Raw genomic sequence first — 20,084 nt, 5'->3', positions numbered from 1 at the left:
CTTGTAGCCAGGGTCACTTTTAAAATGGACACATTCACACAAACACATGTACAACATAATGAGGTTGTTCACATGACCAGCCCTACAGGGATAGGACAGAGCTAACCCAGGTAGGGCGGGCCATATGCAGTGCCGGAATCGCTCCTGATCGTGGTGCTCCACCCCCAGGTAGCCCTGGTTTTAAACCCAGGCTAAAAGTGAGGTAGGATGAGCATTAGGAATGTGATCGAACCGCAGTTCTAAGCGAAGTGTGAGCATTTGCAGGGAAGTTAGGAAGGGAACTTTGAGAGCAGGTGCCTACCTGTTCGCCGCCACCTCTTCCAGCTTCCTGCTGGGGCAGTGAGCATTCCAAAAAGGCCCATGCGCCATCAGCACGCACATGGCAGACATGCATGCGCAGGACCTTTTGGAATGTGAATTGCCCCAGTAGGAAACTGGAAGGGGCAGCAGAGAGAAGGTAGACACCTGTTCGCTTTTTTCGTAAAGTTCTCTCCCTGATTTCACTACAAATGCTCGAATCGCGCTTTGAACCATGGTTCGAACACATCCCTAATGAGGGTACGCCTCCTATCTCCTAACATAACAGTGTCAAAGATCTGCCTTTTAAGGTAACTGCCTCATCAGACATCATAGCAGAGAAGCCCTTTCTTGTAGGGGGGCTCCGTACTATTGCTTCTGTAACTGGGGTCTACCAATATATCAACATCAGAAAGGATTTTTAGTCTACCTTCTGAAGAGAAGGCGGCTTATGTCCAAAGGGTTTCTGACAGCAGTATTTTTGCAGCTATCTGCCACACTGAAAACAAAAACAGGAGAAGTCGTAAGACTTGGATGTCAAAAGAAGTGGAAAGTAGGCTCCATCCAGTCTACTTAGAATTTCTTGCTTCACAATTACATACTTTGGATTTTCAATCAAAGGGATGTTATACTTTGAAGGCACATAATGTAGCAGTGTTGCTGAAACTAAGCAGGTCTGGATCCAGCCAGTGCCTGGCTAAGGAAGCACATGAGGATCCCTATATACACACCAGAGAACGGGATATAAAAATTAATGTACTGGTAATACACAATGCAAGATATCCCTAACACTGAAGGAAGTTCTAGGACAATTGAACCAATGAACCACAAAGTGTCAGTTTTATTTCTGCATAAATAAAAAAAGATTGCAATCGACTGCCCACTAATTTTGAGGTATAAAAATAAGTTTCTCAGTCTCACGCACACACAACAGACAACACACATATATAAAAAGACAGTCTATACATAGTGAGAATCAGATAGCTAAGATCAATCCAAGACCTGCCTAAGTATTCAGGACTGAGTGTTCATGTAACAGCCAAATGGAGAAGGCAAGAAACCACACACACACACACACACACACACACACACACACACTCACTCACAAGACCCCATCACACAAGGCTTTCTCCACAACTTTCATTTAAATATATTTAAGTATCTCTTCTGTGAGAATGCTCAAAGAGTCCTTGATGTTAATCAAAATTGATCTGTGGGCTGTCAAAGCCACTGTCTTGTTGAAACGCTGTAGTATCAGGTATCCGTTTCCTCAAAGGCAGCAGGTTGTAGCTTTTTCCTGCAGATGGACACAATACCTCACTACTCGGTTGGGCACTTGCAGGACTTAATTTGCCTGACCTCTGATATGGCATATGGTGTGGGATCATCATGAGATCGCCTTTGGTGTAATTCCTGGCTTGGCTCTTTGTGGTGAGTGCCTTGTCTTTGTAACCAGCTTGTTGGCAAAACATGGAAACCTCTTCCTTGGCACGAGAAAATTGCTTTGTCGTGGGAAACCGTTCACAAGATTCTGCTTGGGCGCTAGAATGTGCTTTCTGCATGTAATACAGAGATACATCATTACTATCCAAGTGCAAAGTCTCACTAACCAGGCTCCAGTCAGTGGAGCTTTCTTCATCCCGTACCGGAGTTTCCTGAACTTCAAAGACTTGAGTTTTTTCACATGTCGCCTTCTGATGCCTAGAAGTCTGGATACATTGGAGGTCTTGTTTTGCTGGTCTTTCATTCTCACTCTTAAGCAGGACATAAGATGCCCCAGAATCTGAACCACCATTTGTACAGTCAGTTGGCTGAGTATTTAAAAACTTTACTTGAGAAACTTGTGAAGGAAGATTCTGCAGTGCAGCAGCATTAACACCGCGAGGTAGATCTCTGTTCATGCTTCTGTCTTCACTGACACACTCCGCAGGTGCCTTGCCTACTGAAGTATCATCCAGTTGTTTAAAAGATCTCCTAACCGCCTGAATGTTGGAAGTCAAGACAGGCTGGCTTTCAGCATCAAGCTGCCGTCTTAAGCTACAAGGTATACGTTTCTGAGCAACTGAATTGCTGGATTTTTGGCCAATACTTTCACCATGTGTCTGGCTTTCCGCTGGGGTTGGCCTAGGTTGATGCATGCAGTTTCTCTTAAATTCTTCAACACCAGTGAGCAGCTTGGAATTTTGTGATAGAGCTATAAAAGGGAGAATCGAAGCGGGGGGTGGGGGTGGAAAGTTAGAATTAAGCAAATAATTTTGAAGAAAAAGTTAATACATCCAAGTTTTCAGTATTCCTTCAATAAGCAGAAAATGCTTCATGTAAACTAAAGTAATCTCTGGTGAAGCTATACACAAAGAAAATGCCAGATTCCCTCATTACCAAAAGAGGCTGAAACACCAAGGAGAACCAGCCTTCATTTACTATACCTGAGTGAATGGCTTTGCTCTGGGATGAGTTACGAACAGGTGTTTCTAGTATTTTAGCCATCGTAGCAAGTTTGCCAGCAGCACAGATGATTTTCTTCTCAGCCCTGTGGGAAACCCGAGGGGAGTTTTTCAATGCATCATTCTTCCTGGATAATCCTAGTGACAGCTTTACAGCAGCAAAATTACAGGGCTCTTTCTAACCAGCTAATTACTTAAAGATGAAGGAGAAAAGGCTTCAGGGCCTTTTTAAAATTCTGAAAAGATCTCAAAGAAGTATTCTCCTAAGTCAGGGGATCTTAACCACGGGCCCACAGGGTAGTTCAGGCAGCCTGTGGAAAGTCTTTGCTGCACTGAATTTAATTCACTTCCTAGTGAGCAGTGTTCCCTCTAACAGGGATTTCCAGCTGTTGCTGACTACAACTCCCATAATCCCCAGCCAAAGCCCACTGCAGCTACAGATGCTGGGAGTTGTAGTGAACAACATCTGGGAATCCCTGTTAGAGGGAAGAATGCTAGTGAATCAGAATAAAGTTCCTGAAAATAACTATCATGAATACTCTTTCTTCTTCTGAGCCTTATCCCCTATGTATCCTATACACAGGGAGTGGATCTAGGGGTCCATAGATACAAAAAGATTACTCCAACCCCAGCACAACATCCCTCCAATGGCTGTTGCCGGCATCTGCCTTCTGTTTCTTTTTAGATTGCGAGCCCTTTGGGGACAGGGAACCAGCATGGTGTAGTGGTTAGAGTGCTGGACTAGGACTGGGGAGACCAGAGTTCAAATCCCCATTCAGCCATGAAACTAGCTGGGTGACTCTGGGCCAGCCACTTCTCTCTCAGCCCAACCTACTTCACAGGGTTGTTGTGAAAGAGAAACTCAACTACGTAGTACACTGCTCTGGGCTCCTTGGAGGGAGAGCGGGATATAAATGTAATAATAATAACAACAACAACAACATTTATGTATTATTAATTTTTCTATATAAACTGCTTTGAGAACTTTGGTTAAGTAGTAAAAAAAATCTGAATGCCTGCTACTCAAAATGCTCCTCTTTGACATGCATTGCTTGAAAGATTTGTGGAATTCTGTAGAATAATTCACCAAAGAAGCACTAGGATGAGATTCCAGAGATCTGAGCACAGAGTCAACAAACTGTGATTCTGCCCAGCTACAGAGAGCAAGAAGGGCCACTTTACCAAGGAGCTGAAATGCAGCCATGGGATCTCTCTCTTGTGCAACAGTAAAACACCGACTCCTAGCTCTGGCACATTTCACTGATGCTTTGAGTAAGGTATCGCTGCTTGGCAAGAAGAGGCAGCATTTGACCTCCTTGCCCACATAGCCACAAAACACAGAAGCTAAAGAGAAGGAAAAGTCATAAAACCTGATAATTAAGGAATTTAATCAAGAAGCAACGAGGACGAAGGGATTTGGCAGACCATTCTTAAATTAATGGAGAACATGAAAAGTTGCCACCTGTACAGACAGTGAAGCTGTTAATTTTTCAGGGAACTCTCCCAAGTCAGTTCTAGTGATATCCTGTGGCTGATGTCCTAAAACCTGCATTATCTAGTGGTCTACTTGCATATGTAAGGCAGGCGCTGCAAACTCACGTATGATTGAGGCTCTCCTTTATTACACCGATTCATAGGGCTTACATTACACCACTCAGACTCCTCAAGTGAGCATTTCTTCCAATAGTCTGCTACCAGGAATATTGTTGGAACAAAGGCTCATGTAAGAAAACTGATGGCTGCTGTACAGTGTGTGTACCTATGGCTAGTATAAACCCAAGAGACTATGAAAAACAGTTTTGCAGAACTGTCAAAGTAGCTTGCCGAGATGGTAATACGCAATGCTAGTCTGTGGGACTTAAATCACTATTAAAAAGGTAACTCTCAACAATCTTACTGGAATTGGAAACTGTATGTATTATTACAACACATTCTGTCTCAAACAATAAAAACAATCTCTTACCCTTCATGCTTCCCATCATCAATCAGAAGCTGCTGAAGACAAATCAGGTAATATTTGCGCATTTTCCGGGCAGTCTCCTGACGTTCTCTTAATACTTCCGCTTTAATGATTTCAGCAGCTCTCTCTTTACTTTCACGGATATAACGAAGCATATCGCCTAGAAGCAGCATGGCATACATATATAATAAACACACATACGCTCTAGAGAGATACACCACTGAAGATTCAAAAGCAAGTATTCAACTTGATCAAATGGCTATCTTAAAAAAAAAAAAAAACAGGAGCAGAAAATACATTGCAAGAATGGGTGGGAAGGAGGCCAATCAAACTTAAGACTACATCTTGGCCCAGTTTCAACTTTTGCAAGCATGCAAACAGATGAACTGGTGATGGAGCAATTAGGAACTTTTCTTTTGCACTTACTTTTAATTTTACCCACAGCTTTAATATACTGGGAACGCATTTCTTCCAAGGCTTTTTCATCACAAGGTGTGCAAGTCTTCGAGATACAGCCCTCTGATGATGATCTAAGAGCACAGAAAAATACCACACTCTGAAATTGAGAGAATTTTAAAAAAAACTGTTCACAAATTAGTTGGGTCTCTCTTTTTCAAACTACCTTGGAGGCATGTTACATGGTTTTAAATCTTCAAGTCTAGTCTTCATTGCAGAGTTTTCCTCAATTAATGCCTCTACTATTTTTTCATTTTCTAAAAATATGAGAAAAATATTACAAACAGTTAGTTTAATCAGATGATTACAAAGGAACTTATGCAGAATTCTAGTACAGTCTGAAGATACCACCATTGCTAGCCTTCTGTATAAACACAGAAATTCTCTATTGCACCAGCTATCAGAATAAATACTTTAAATCCTATAGAAGAAAAAGGCAACATAGACAATTTATATTTATGCATTTAATGGGATATGCATACAGGCAGCATCAGTCCTGGGTAACTTCTTATTTTTAAACTACAACTCCCATCATTCCACAGCATTCAGAGATTGTGGCCAAGGATGATGGGAGCTGCAGTCCAAAAACAAGTTACTGGTTAGCATTAATATAAAAGAGGAGCGTACAGCACGGCTGCTCAACTTTGGCCCTTCTGCAGATGGAGACCTACAGCTCCCATAATCCCTGGCTATTGGCCAATGTGGCTGGAGATTTTAGGAGTTGTAGTCCAAAAACAGCTGGGCAGCCTAAGTTGAGCAGGCCTGGTGTACAGTGATAACAGGAAGTTGTACTAGTGAGTCATTGGAAGCAAATCAAAATCCTTCACGTTACACGGATAAAACAAGACAAGCCTCCATCTTCCTGTTTCAGTTCCATGTCCTATGGCAGTGGTTCCCAACCAGAGGTACACAAACCCTTGGGGGTATTTTTAAGGCTTCTCACGGCCCACCTGCCTCCCTAATGTGCTGCCTAGTGATTAGGACACAGTTCCACTGCCTCCTGATCAGAAGACTTGGCTGTTATAGTCATTCGCTTATATCCAAATTAAGTTACAAACGAGTGGTGCTACTGAAATGGGGAACAAGTTTACTTGTCCTATTGATTTTAATGGGAGTACCCATGAGTAACTTAGTCTGGATGTAAGCCAGTGACTAATAGTCTGTCTTATAACTGTAACATTCAGTGTATGTGTTTCGAGCTCGAAATGTTCCGATTTGAAACAGACCCTTCAAATGTAGGGCCTGTTTCGGCACCCTGTTCCAAGTTAGAACATTTCAAGTGTTCCGAGCGCCATTTTGGAGGCGTGTTTCCCCCTTGCTTACTGGTTTTGGCACTGGCTTCTTGATTGGCTTGTTATATAAATTAAGTTGATTTGCATAACAAGCCAACCAAGAAGCAAGAACATCACAAGCCAGTGCCAAAACCAGTCAACAAGGGAAAAACACGCCTCCAAAATGGTGCTTGGTATACTCAAAACTTCCAAGCTCCTTCCATCGGATAGGTTGTTCCGATGGAACGTTATGGGCATTTGTGTTCCAAGCGCGAAACAGAATACAAGTCCTGTTCCGTGCCCATTGTGTGTGTGTGTGTGTACGCACACACGCACACGCACTGAATGTTTCAGACAGAAAGGGTATACTTCTTTTTAAAAGGCTGAACCCCCCCTGTCTTATGGAAAAATAACCCCATTAGGAAACAATCCCAGGAAAACAATCCCATTATAATTCTGCCTTGAACAATGAGGGTACAAACCTTGGACCTGTTCTGACTTTGCTTTGTGTTCCTTCACTGCAAGCTGGAGATGTCTGCACGCTTTGTCCAGCTTTTTTCTCAAATCCTGACATTCCTTTTCCTTTCTTTCAAGCTGTTGGCAACAACCTTCACAGCAAACATCTTCCTGAGGCAACTGACTTATTTTCTTATACTCTGAATCTGCAATCAATCACCACGAGTGTTACAGGCTATCCATAGGACTGGTGCGGGGGCCGGGGGGAGAGGACAACAAACTACCACAATAATAAGACCCAAGTTGATAGTTACAGTTGCAATGCCTTCATCCTTTTGTGGAAGTTCTGTACAATTGCAACAGCATTTACTCATGTACTCTGAAGCACCAATAAATGCCCAGGTGAAACCTACTAAGCCTAGGCCAGGGATTCTCAACGTTGGGTCCCCAGATATTACTGGACTTCAGCTCCCATAATCCCCAGCCCCAGGGCCCTATGATTGGGCATTATGGGAGTTGAAGTCCAATAACATCTGGGGACCCAACGTTGAGAATCCCTGGCCCAGGCTAACCCTACAGAGGTTTGCTTAATTCTTGCAGTACTGGAATCATATGACTACTGATAATACCAGCCCCACCTCACCCCACCCCCACATGCTGTGTCAATCAATAGAAAGGTTAAAAAAAATGAATAAAGCAGCAGCTTACAAAATCTCAACCCTGATGTCGAGGGGTAGTTTGGTCTTGGTGTTGGCGGGCGAAGCACCTCATCATAAAGCACTGCCCATAGTCGTAACGCCCAATTCTAAGAGTTTGCTTGCGGAAAGAACAGCATATCATGCATGCTGCTGGTCTATGCTGCTCCCCTAAGCATGCTCCCTGAGCGCCTTTCTGTACAAGATCCTCACCACTCATTAAGATCATCAGGAGGGATCAATCTTTGGGTGCCACTGGTTCATCTGATGGCGACCTGGGATCAGGACTGCTCAGTTGTCACCCCTGGGTTGTAGAACATGCTCCACATGGATATAAGAGGATTATCTTCCTTGGAGGCCTTCAGGAGAGCCTTAAAGACCCATCTTTTTAACCTGGCTTTTAATGTTATCTAGTTTTAAATTTCAATGAGTTTTAATCTGGTTTAAATGTTTTATTATGTGTTTTTTATTTTAATGTAAACTGCCCTGAGCCACTTTAGGAAGGGTGGTATATAAATTGAATAAATAAATGTCTATCAAAATTAAAGCAGAAAACATGGAGGTGGGGGAGAGGAGATCTACCAGCATCCACTTCAGTCTCCTGTAAAGCCGGTTGCTTTCTTAATCTTCTTTGGAGTTCTACTTGCTGTTCAACGCTGTACATAGAAGGCCTTACTTTGTCCCCAGTCTCTCCTTCACCACTTTGCATGCAAGGGTGCTCTGGATCTTTAAGGTTATAGTCCAAACCTTCACATTTCTGCAATTGATAAAATAAATTTACATTCCAAAGAACAGGCCAACTGCTGATTTCTTGAAACAGATCAATCAGGCAAGATAGAAAGCTACACTTAGGTTGTACCTTACCAGGTCCACAATAAAGGGAGGGGTATAAAGAATAAGAAGTAACTTTTGGAACATGGCAGACCAGCCACAGAAACACATTACAGACGAAAAAGCCCACACAAACCAATAACTCATTTCCACCAGATAGAGCACAATGAAAGACAGCAAATAACTTTTGAGTATGATCCCAAATAGAGATGATAAAACAGCTGATTTTCAAGCCAGAGAGTCAAAGACTGGATGGGGCTATCTTCCATTGCCAAATATGCCAACAACAGTGAGCCCTCTCTATAAAATCCAGTTCCCAAAGTTCTGCCACATTCTAGCATGACCGAGACATAGGAATTTGCATAGGGCTATACAGATAGGAGCAAGCTGTACAGTGGTCCCTCGACTTACGAAGGTAATCCGTTCCGAACGCACGTTCGTAGGTCGAAATTTTCGTAAGTCGAAAAGCGCACCCACGGAGGTCTGAAAAAAATTCGTAAGTCGAGTAAGCCGCATCTAAAAATTCGTATGTCGAGTAAGCCGCATCTAAACCGGCAACGACTTCCGGTCATTTTTGTCGTTCGTAAGTCGAAAACATCGGATGTCGAGTAGTTCGTAAGTCGAGGGTCCACTGTATTTTTAAAGACTGGGTTACCAAAGGTACTAAACAGTTTACAGCACCACCCCCATGGATCCCAAGTGTCCCTTTACTTTTTCTGGTGCAAGCAAATGGATGCCATTCACTCTTTTGGACACCACAAAAGGAGCCATTGTTACTGTAAGCACAAAATCTGTCTATCACAACCCCAAGTGGTTTGGGTCCCACTAAAGAATCTCAAGAGCAGGGTGTAAGTGCACTCTGCTTCGTGTGTGCAGATATGCACAGTGCACTTCCCTCTCCAGCCTCTGCAAGCCCTCCCATCACACACATCCTGCCCATCATAAAGTGAAATTCTGTGCACTCGCGCACACACACTTTTAAAATGACGTCAAGTAACATTTCAAGTTCCAAAAGGCGAAGCTGATGCAAATGTATTTGATTCTCAGTCTTTACACGCATAGTTCAATGACCTTATAAAATATTCATCAGGCTTCTTTACACAACCATTCACTCTATAGGCAAGCATCCCAAGCAGCTTTAGGGGATGCACTTCTGATTTTCGCTCTTATGTGAATAAAAAGCAAGGTAGGTGGCAGGGAGCATGAGAGTCTGCTGAGCACCAGCTGGGTAGGATGGTTTTTCCTCCTACCTCATTCAGAAGCTGGGGACAGAATCTGTGTAGGGCATGGTCATCCTACCCAGCTGGCACTTAGCAGACAATCATGCTCTCTGTCTCCTGCCTTGCCTTTTACTCACACATGATCGAGAAGTGCACATAGCTCCTGAAGCTGGGTAGGATGCTTGCCTTATCCAGTTAACAGTTGTGTGAACAAGTCTATGTAATTTCATTTTCTCAGCTCTCGCTCCCTACAAAACAACACCACTACCAAACACACAAGATGCACCCATTCAGCCCTACATTTTTCTTTTCTTCATAATTTGAATACGCATAAACGCATTCAAGACAGGCTCTTTGCCCCAAATACTTTTGTTTAAAGACTCTGCCGTGTTACCTCATTCCACCAAAGCTTCGTTTTTTCGAGAATGGCATAGATGGTGCCTTTATATGCTTTCTGCAAACAAAATATCAACTTGTCTTTGAACTGGAGATGGGTTTCTACAGGAGGAGGAGTGCTCCACTTGGCTTGCCAAGTGTGCTCATCGGCCGCACATCTGACTAAATCTGTGTGCATTTCATCTAGGATGAGTTCCACCTGAACCAAAACCCTGTCCTCGTATTGGCAGACTTCATTTTGGAATCTCTTGGCTTCGTGGGCAGCCCATTCTTGCTGCTTTCGATCCAGACACATCTTCAGTTCTGCTTCTTTTTGATCCAGCAGATCTTTCTTCTGCTTTGCAAAGTCTTCTTTGGCCTTTGCAAGCACTTCGTTGATTTTATGCCTATGATCATTTAAGAAGGAGTGGTAATCTTTTTCATTTTGATGTTGTATCCTAAGCACCTCCTCTTGCTTTTCCTTGTTCCACTGGGTTCGAGCTTTGGCCAGTTCAGTTTTAATAATGGCAGGAACTTCTTCTTGTTTGAGCTCCAGCTCCCTTTTAAGGGAAAGAATCCTCTCTTCAAGCTCTTTGGTCCTCACTCGAGCCTCATCTGTATTCTCAAGTTCCTTCTTCCACTTCTCTTCAGCAGCTGAAACAGCTAGTGATACCTAAAGAGTGCAACACATGGCAGCCCATCAGCAGTGCCCTACAGATTTTTCTGGAAGCTCTAACAGGATACAGGAGATGAATGGCTTTGTATGCAACTCTTCCCAGTCTCCTAATGATGGCTACATAATCAGAAGTGTCCCCAAGCTTGCATGCTTCTTCCTTCTCCACTTCTGGGGGCATTTTCTTTGCTAACTATAGTTAGTAGTACATCTGCACCAGGATTGTCACTGACCATAGTTAGTGCCAAACCATGGTTTGCGATCACAGTTAAAAGAAAAGCTGGGGTAGTGGGGGAAGGGAAAGAACATACAACCCCCAAGAACTACCACCATTCACATAGCCAACTTCTAATGATGGTCATGTGCACAGCTTTATTTCTATACTGGCCAACATTATACTACTTGAGAATAAAGCATCTGTACCCAAATACTTTTTCTCGCTGGTCAGCTGTACTGTAGCTTGTTTTCACTATAATAATGCAAGCAGAATGTCCACAATGTGCAATTTGGCTTTTGTGGGGAGTATTTGTTCTCTTTTTAAAAAGGAAAAATGCCCAAGGGGGGGGAAACTTTTTCCATCCTAAATAACCTGGAAAACATACTTAACTGTGATATTACAGGACATCAATACCTATACTTTTGGAAAGAGAACAGTGGTTTGCAGAAGCTGCTGGGCAGATGCTTTGGTGCTTTTTTGATCTGATCAAACTAAATTTGCTGTTTTTCCAAATGGGACTGAGTTTGCTGAGGTATAGGGCTACCATGAATTTAGCTATTTAAATCTCCTCATTGACCCAGAATTGACCTGTGCTCTGCTACCTGTTTGGCTGTGTCAATGTCACATTCTTTCTCCCATTTTTCCCGGGCTGCCTTCAGATGAACTTTATATTCCTCCAGTTCAGTCAGTTCTTGCAGCCACCTGGCACGAGCTTTTGTCAGAGCTGATTCCACCTATGGATGGTAAGTGGAGATAGGAAGAGGCCACTTCAACAAGAAAACTGAAGAGCATGGTTTCAGTCCAGTTTCACATAACATGAAAGTAAAATTAAAATCTGCATTTATTCCAGCTGCAATTGCATACCATTAGGCTGCTTAAATCCAAGCAACTCAACTATGCACAGAATTGTAGCATCAGACTTCAAAACAAGGTAAGTGACTTATTTATACACCACTTTTCAACCAAAAAGCTTTTAAAGCACTTTACATAGGGGGCAAAAAGAATATTGCAAGACTTCCAGATATAAACAGAGGTAATTAAAGGGCAAAATTTCAGATTCCTCTTTAAAAGGAATTTTAAAGTATAAAACCTAAGTATGTAGTACAAACCTAAGTATACAGTACACTGCTCTGGGCTCTTTGGAGGAAGAGTGGGATATAAATGTTAACAACAACAACAACAACAATAATAATAATAATAAATAATTTATAACAACTGACAATAAAATTCAGCCATCCCAGATCCTTGGGAAGGACTCAATGTCTGGATAAAACAAACCAGTCAATAACACCTGTCTGACTGTGTAAACAAGAAATAATAGACAGGGAAGAAAGACAAAAATGCAGTATTTAAAATTGTCCAGCATGGTGTAGTGGTTAGATTACTGGACTAGGACCGGGAAGCCCAGAGTTCAAATCCCCATTCAGCCATAATAGTTGCTGGGTGACTCTGGACCAGTAACTTATCTCTCATCCTAATCCATTTCACAGGGATGTTGTGAGGAGAAATGTACCTATGTACACCACTCTGGGCTCATTGGAGGAAGAACAGAATATAAAGAAATAAATATATAGAAATAAAGAGAGAGAGAGAGAGAGAGAGAGAGAGAGTGTGTTATTTTAACTCAGATGTGTCACTGTGGTCAGATTTGGGCACATTTAAGAACAAGGCATTAAGCCATATCTGCTTTTTACCTGACTGGCAATGTTTTCATGATGCCTCACTTCATGCTCTCTCATGGTCTTTTCTTTTTCTTTCAGTGCCTCCTGAAGGACCAGTGTTTGTTCATCAACTGCCTTTGCAATCACCTTGCTCAGCGATTCATCAGTGATGGTTACTTGCTCTGTTTGGCTACAACAGTCTTTGCTTTCTGCTACATTTCTCTTTGTTTCTTCCACAGCTTGATCCAGTCTATGCTGCCATTCTTTTTCAACTTCCTGAATAGCTTGCTCTTTGATCTATATGCAAAAATGTATTTATCAGCAGCAGCTTTTAGAGGAAACTGGGAAATGTGCACACAGAGACCCCTAAACATAAATACAATTTTTATATGGGTGATCTCCTAGACAAAGTGGCATTTTTCTCATTAAAAGCAGGGGCTGGGGGGGCGGGATGGTGGCTTCCCTTCAAAGAAGTATCACTTGCTGACGTTTATCTATTAAGACTATATTTTCATAAAAATCAAAATAGTAGAGAGGATGGTACAACTACCAACCACAAAAAATGCATTAAAAGTCAGGCAGAAATGCCAGATTCCAGCAAGACACAAGCAGCAGCCGGGCACAAGCGCTTTCCCTCCTTCGGCAGCTGGGTATAGCTACTGGGTAGGCAGAGCCCTCGCAGCTCACTGCTATAAGGAGCTCGCTGCTTCCACAGGCAATCTCTGTGGAACCGCCTACCTTGCTTTTCTCTCACAGATGATAAAAAAGCAGGAGTGTGCACAGCTCCCCAAACTGTACCAAAAGGACAAGTGTCCTACCCAGTACAAGGATCATGTGAACGACCTTACAGGGTTTTTGGAAGCCTCTTAATATTCCCCGAGTCTCTGTAAAACATCACATCAGAAGCCCTCGCTTGCACGTTTGTACAGATCCTAGCACACCTCTTTCTGCTCTCTCTCCCAAAATGCTTTGGCAGCTCCTACTTCGTCCTCAATGCACTGCTTAATGCCGGCTTCTCTCTCTTTCTGCCACTGGGCTTTCGCTGTTACAATGGAGTTCTTGTATGTTTCTTCTAGCTCAGTCCTCAGCCTGCCCAAAGATTCTTCTTTTTCCTCCAATAACTGTTTCTTGAACTAGGTACAATTTAATAAGACAGCTGAGTAACTTTTGGACAAAACTGTAGGCTCCCAACTTAGATTAAGTTTAGAGCACCTATTCTGTCACGACCGTTCAAAGACGACTATGGCTGTTAAAGAAAACAGAATTCAGAAGCTGGACTACAGCTCCCGACTGTTTGCCACTGTGGTTGGAGATGATAGATTATGCAGTCCAACAACAACTGGAGGGCCAAAGCTGTGCAACTCCATGTTAATACCAAATACTCATTACTGAAGGCATCTATACTTCTTAAAAATGGTCAGGATTCACCACTGTTCAAAGGTCTTACATTTGCTTAAACAAACAACATTCTGTTGTTGTTTGTATATTATTTTAACAGGCTCTGATTGTTTGGTTTAATCTGTGATTTTATTGCTTCTGTCTCCCCCGCCGGTACTATGTCGGGCAGCAGCAATATAGGAAGATGCTGAAAGGCATCATCTCATACTGCACGGGAGATGGAAATGGTAAACCCCTCCTGTATTCTTCTACCATAGAAAACCACAAGGCTCTGTGGGCGTCAGGAGTCAACACCGACCCAATGGCACACTTTACCTTTAAACTGCCAGGAAACATTTGTACAAATGCAACAAACAAAAAAACAAGCTGCTGCATTTCCCTTCTTGCCCCCAAGGCCTGCAACGACCTCCTTGAGTCCTACTTCATGCCATGATGCTTTTCCAACCAACCCCTCCCTCAAAGCCTATCTTTCCCATGAAGACTTGGGCTTAGCCCCCACCACAACCAAACTGAAGCCGGTGTGAACGCATTTGTTCACAGCCATCCCATGGTAGTCTCTGTCTCCTCCCCACTCCCTCTCTCATGTGTTAACCACACTTTTCCCTTCCAGGCCCTTCCTGTTTTCACACCATCACTATCAAAGTTTGATTGTGAGCACTGTGGAGTAGGGCACTGTCTTCTTTTGCTTGCATTACTCTATAAAAAAAGCACAACATGCATGGATGTTGCTCTATAAATGAGTAATATTGCCTTCAAGGTGTTAAGCATAGCAATGTCACAAATGCAAATACTTTCAGAGCCAACATCCATATACGAGTAGGAAAGCAGCAAGAATTTAGATTCTTTTGTTCTCAACAGAACAAAAACCACCTATTACATTTATGGTGAAGAGCATTTTCAAGTCCAAAAAGAACAAAAACAAGGCGAAGAAAAAGAGACTCTGCGATTAGGACTCAAACTTGATCGTCCAAAATAAGACATAAAACTCAGAATCTCTCATTGCCAGAGTCAGAAAGCAGCCACTAAATAGGACTGATGAACAATATTCATATGAACACAAGCAGGAGGAGCAACATATGATGTCACAATCCTATGCACATACAAAATTTTATTGGACAAAGAAAACGTGAGAATTGGCAAATTTATGCCATGCATGCTTTCAGATGTTTGACCATGTGGCGAGTACAATATTAGATTATCATGCCTGCTTTTTCTCACCTATCTTTAATAAACTTTCTTTTAAAAAATTATTTAATAATCACTTCCTTTTCAAACTTACAAGAGATGACTGGCTGCAGCAAAATGGTTTTCTGAGAAAGTGTATTCCTTTGGATAAATATTATAAATAAAAGTAGTAAACGCTGTTAAGTATTCACTGAATTTATGTATCCTATATATAATTTTGCAAAGGTTGACTTACATACGCAATATTTTAGAACAGAATTGCAAAGCAGTAATTCATTTCGGGGGGGGGGGGCCATCAAGATCTACAACCAGCACGTTTTTTGTGAGATGTGTCCCTCAACTGCAGTAGCTGCTTTAAATTTAAATTGGCCACATGGCTTTCAAAGCAAGTTCAAAAAATCTCAATTTACATGCATTTTAAAGGAAATGTAATAATGGTTATTGATTCACTTATATTTGACAACTTAAAATTCAGCAACAAAAAACCCCATCCATTACAAAGGGGGAACATTATTATTAATCAATTCCATTATTATTAGTTTAGGAATCAAAAATATACAGTATTCTCTACCGAAATATTGCACCATGCCAAAAATGGCTTCAAACACATCTCAACAAGCACTGTGGAAGATCCAGGATTTAAAGGCGCAGAGCCTGTGCAGATGCAACACTCAATCTCTTAGCCTTAGTTAAAGGATCACACTGCAAGACCCTGTATTCCCTCACAAAGCCCCTTCCCTCCCCGAACCATGATTAAGGCTTATGATGGCACTAGCTTTGCTCCATATTTAATGCTAGCCAGGGTTTGCTATTAACCAGTATTTAAAAATGATATAATACCACATTCCCAATTAGAGACCAAGTTACGCTCTAATAAAAAACCATTGGTCCCATCTCACTTCTATTGCAATTAGTTTGCCTCGCCAAGAAGAATGCTATTGTGAATCATTACTGCGCCTCTCTCTTATTCTCAAGTTTTACATAAAGTTCTCAGAGCCCTTTCATTCTATTGTCTTTTCTTTTTTTCTGCCCCCCAAGTACATAAACATATACTTGCTGAAGGTAACACTTCATGCATCTAATGAAGAGGGCTCTAGTCTGCAAAAGCATATTCTGCAAAAGCATATTCTGCAAAAGCATATTCATACAAAATTCATATTTGTTGGCCTTAAAAGTGTTGCAACACAATAGAGCACTTCTCACAATCAAGAACAAGGAGAAGGCGCACCCTGCCAGCTTACTGATTAGCAGTAATGTGTTTGAAAAGATCAAGGTAGGAGGAGAGAAGAGCGAATGTGTGGGAGCTGGGAGTTGGGTAGGATGGGCTTGGCCAACCCACAGTCTGTCTCCAGCATTTTATGGAAGATAGACAACAAGCTGTCCTGCCCATCTCCCACGTCCCACATGATCACTCTCCTGCCTCCTACTTTGACCTTTGCAAACACACAACTGCTGATCAGGAGCACACACTGCTCCCCAACCCTGGCTAGGCACTCCTTGGACCCTGTTTTTGATCGTGAGAATAAGGCCATTGTTTTTGCTGCAACAGACCAACACAACTACCCTTTGGAAGTCATTAGGACCAACCATGATTAAGATCATAACAGCAGCCTTCTTTGATCAGGCCCAAGGCTTACCTAATCCAGAATCCCGTTCCCCACACAGAGTACAATCCTGTGGAAGTGTTGTGTGCGCACTGATCTACACCGAGATTGTTACATGGGCCTGCACCCAATCTCAGTCCAATCAGTTAAATTGGGGACAAGCTGGGGGCACTCCTTATCACAGGAAAGGCCATCGAAAGGAGGTCTGGAAACTCATGCTCGGGAGTAGAGGGGCAGGGCGGGGGGTGAGAAGCACATGCTTGACAGCCATTCCTCAGACGCTTAACGATGGTTAAGGAGTGGCTCACGTTAGGTCTGTTCTGCTCCCCACCGAGGAATTCCAAAAGATGTTACCAAGACAACTCAGTAATCGAATTCCTGTTTTTGTCCAGGACCCATCTCTAGTCTAGTTTCTATATAAACACCACCTCTGGAGTAAGTGTAAATGAAGGATATTTTTGCATCTACCTTCTCCTCCTTCAGCTTTTGTTCTTGTGCAAGTGCTGCTTTCAGTGTAGCTTCCTGTTCATCTCTCTCTTTGCAGACTGCAATATAACATTCCTTCACTGCAAGCATTTCTTTGTTCAACTCATCAATGTCAGCCCTGGTGGAGTGGGAGGGGGGAACCCACAATAAATTGCATGTTAAGAGAATGTGTTAAAGAGAGCTCCTTCTGTTATAAAAGCAACGTGACTGAAAAGAGGTTGTCTGGAACAAATCTTCTTTTTTGCCATGCAGAATTATCTTACTTTAACTGTGTAATGTTTTCCTCATAAGCATGGATGAGTTTTTCTTTTTCCACAGCATGTTTCTCCACCAGATCTTCACAATACTTTATCTTCATATCTTCATAGTGTTGCCGGTATGTTCTTTCACATCTGGAGCAGGGAGAGGAAACAGAAAGCTGAAGTTATATGTGCACAAGAGCTCTGTAACCATCAAGCTGCTTGCGCGTTTCTCATCAGCCCAACTACGCAATCTCTCTGCAGTTGCGCCTCTTTGCTTTCATCTCCGCAAGCGCTTTGTTGGTCAAGAGGTCAGCCACTGTGCCCAATTCATTTTAAGGAGGATGCTGAAAAACTGGAAGAAATTCAGAAGAGGGCAACCAAGATGGTGAGGGGTCTGGAAACTAACTGACGAGGAACAACTGAAAGCCATCTTCAGATGTCTGAAGGACTGCCACCCAGGAGAAAGAGCAGATATATTCTCCGTTGCTCCTGAGGGCAGGACTAGAACCAAGGGACTGAAATAAGGAAGCAGATTCATTCAGGCTAGATATTAAGAAAAATTTTCTAACTGCAAGGCTGTTCAACAGTGGAACAATCTGCCTCATGCAGGGCGGGGTGGGCTCGCCTTCACTAGAGATTTTCAAACAGAAGCTGCACAGCCATCTGTCAGGGATGCTGTAGTAGTTTCCTGCAATGAGTAGGAAGTTAAACTAGAAGATCTCCAAGGTACCGACTATAGAATTCTATGAGACACTAGGGATGTGTCAAAAAGCGATTTGGCTGTCCGAATTGTCGGCACCTCCCTTTAAATCTGAGGGTTTACACAGCCCCTTTGAAGCAGAGGAGAGCATGTCTGTATCTGCTCCTCCTCCACTCACCGCCATTGCTGCCATCCTGGTGCTGTCAGCTATGCCCGCACACCAGTGGGGCATCTTCCAGTTGCCTATGCATGGTGCTGGCACACACATGGTCTCTGCCTATGTACAGAGGCTATATGCAGGCTGGCACCACACAGGGGCAGCTGGAAGATGCCCTGCTGGCGTGCAGGCATAGCTTGCGCGGGGGGGGGGGGGGAGCGCCGGGATAGCAGCAATGGCGGTGAGCGGAGGAGCAGCAGGTATAGACCTGCTCTCCTCCGATTTAAAGGGGCTGTGAAAGCCCTCGATTTAAAAAAGGGAGGTGGCAGAGATTTGGACAGCCAAACCACGTTTCAGCACATCCCTATGATATACATTGCTAACGCTTGCAAAACATTACTGCAGACAAGATAAAGTGGTCTCAGATCCAGTCTAACTCCTCATTTACCCCAGTCTCCATAATGGGGGAAAAGCAGAAGGTACTATTTACAAAAGAGGAACTATGTTAATTTTGTTATTTCCACCCTCTACAAAGTTACCTGTCTAGTGCTTCTTGCTTGTCCCGATCAGACTCCTGAATCATTTGACTCATTTGATGACATAGGTCTTGATTTACATTTTTTATTTTTTCCTGATTTTCCTTAAGTTCCTGAATACATGCACTATGGCTCTGTTATAAACAAAACAGAAGAGAGAATGATCCAAGCAAACTTAAGTTTAAAAATTGTAGCATTTCATAATTATTAACACTACCTGCCTATAAAGCAAAGCTACATTATATGGGCAATACTGCTAAAAATAGTGTGTGTCAAGTTTTCTTCCTATCCCTCATAATGTGTAAGAGCGCATGTATCCCCCTCCCACCTGAGACTGCCAATCATGGGGGTGAGGAAACACACCATGCAATGACATCAAGGACAAAGTGTTTCTACAGGTTACAAGGAAGAATGGGGATGCCACTTTCAGAGGCATCCCTGCTCTGGATGAGGAGAATTTTTAAGCCTACCTCAGCTACTTCTTGCAAACTCCGGTTTTCCTTTTTGAGCCTTAGAAGCTCTTCAGAGGAACTGGATAGTAAAGAATCAGGTTGACTCTCTGCATTTCTTCCTTTAGGCTAACAGAAAAACAGCAGAACAGTGCAAACAGCTCTAATGAGTATTATGTAATAGTTCTGTGCTGCACAAACCTGTGATGACACTGCCCCTGCCCAGGATATTTACTGTACATTTTACGGAGCAGCAGACAAAATGAACAGGTCTCATGGTGCTACTTTAGATTTGCTCACATGGCAACTCAGCCTCTGAGTCATTCTTCTTGGGAAGTAGTTACCAAAGGGGGGGGGATTCAGATTGCTCTTTCATCTTCTAGTCTAAACCCACCCAAAGATGTGCCATCTATAGTGAGTCATCATAGATGAACTATTATTTCTTTCTCTGACCAAAAAAAAAAGGCTAGTTCATGCGACCTGAAACAGACTCAGAGGAGTGCCTACCAAGGGTGGAAGAGTCAGGCACACTCCTCAGCAGTCATGTGAACTCCAAGAGCAAGGCAGCAGGAAGGAAGAACCATTGTGTGGGAGGCAGGAGCTGGGTAGGATGGCTTTTCATTCAGCCTCAGTAAAATGCTGGGGACAGAATGTGGGCTGGGTGCACCTGTCCTGCCTCCCACATGACCATGCTCCTCTCCTCCTGCCTTGATCTTGGAGTTCAAACGACTGCCGATCGGGAAAACACCCAGTTCTCCCACCCCAAGCCTG

At 42.9% G+C, this 20,084-nt stretch overlaps 1 protein-coding gene across 10 annotated transcripts in view; it reads right to left on the bottom strand.

Annotated features, from left to right (window-relative positions):
- Window positions 1-1,114: 1,114 nt before the first annotated feature.
- CEP152 (centrosomal protein 152) overlaps window positions 1,115-20,084 on the bottom strand; it is a 43,563-nt gene continuing 24,593 nt past the window's right edge. For 7 of the 10 annotated variants that reach the window (XM_053272810.1, XM_053272815.1, XM_053272813.1 and 4 more), the window contains 15 exons: window positions 19,335-19,442; window positions 18,868-18,998; window positions 17,493-17,621; window positions 17,212-17,347; window positions 13,498-13,689; window positions 12,590-12,853; window positions 11,498-11,629; window positions 10,025-10,678; window positions 8,162-8,336; window positions 6,911-7,090; window positions 5,324-5,414; window positions 5,128-5,231; window positions 4,705-4,861; window positions 2,724-2,827; window positions 1,115-2,491 (listed from right to left, as the gene is read on the bottom strand). In XM_053272810.1, the coding sequence (XP_053128785.1) occupies window positions 1,494-2,491; window positions 2,724-2,827; window positions 4,705-4,861; window positions 5,128-5,231; window positions 5,324-5,414; window positions 6,911-7,090; window positions 8,162-8,336; window positions 10,025-10,678; window positions 11,498-11,629; window positions 12,590-12,853; window positions 13,498-13,689; window positions 17,212-17,347; window positions 17,493-17,621; window positions 18,868-18,998; window positions 19,335-19,442 (3,555 nt within the window). In that variant the 3' untranslated portion in view covers window positions 1,115-1,493. The remainder of the gene's footprint in view (window positions 2,492-2,723; window positions 2,828-4,704; window positions 4,862-5,127; window positions 5,232-5,323; window positions 5,415-6,910; window positions 7,091-8,161; window positions 8,337-10,024; window positions 10,679-11,497; window positions 11,630-12,589; window positions 12,854-13,497; window positions 13,690-17,211; window positions 17,348-17,492; window positions 17,622-18,867; window positions 18,999-19,334; window positions 19,443-20,084) is intronic. The other 3 variants (XM_053272818.1, XM_053272816.1, XM_053272814.1) reach the window with 2 other exon arrangements.

The sequence above is a fragment of the Hemicordylus capensis genome, chromosome 10, assembly GCF_027244095.1.
Source record: "Hemicordylus capensis ecotype Gifberg chromosome 10, rHemCap1.1.pri, whole genome shotgun sequence".
NCBI classification, from domain to species: domain Eukaryota; kingdom Metazoa; phylum Chordata; class Lepidosauria; order Squamata; family Cordylidae; genus Hemicordylus; species Hemicordylus capensis.
Note: the sequence above shows the minus strand (reverse complement) of the source record. Positions and strands in the feature narration are given on the sequence as shown.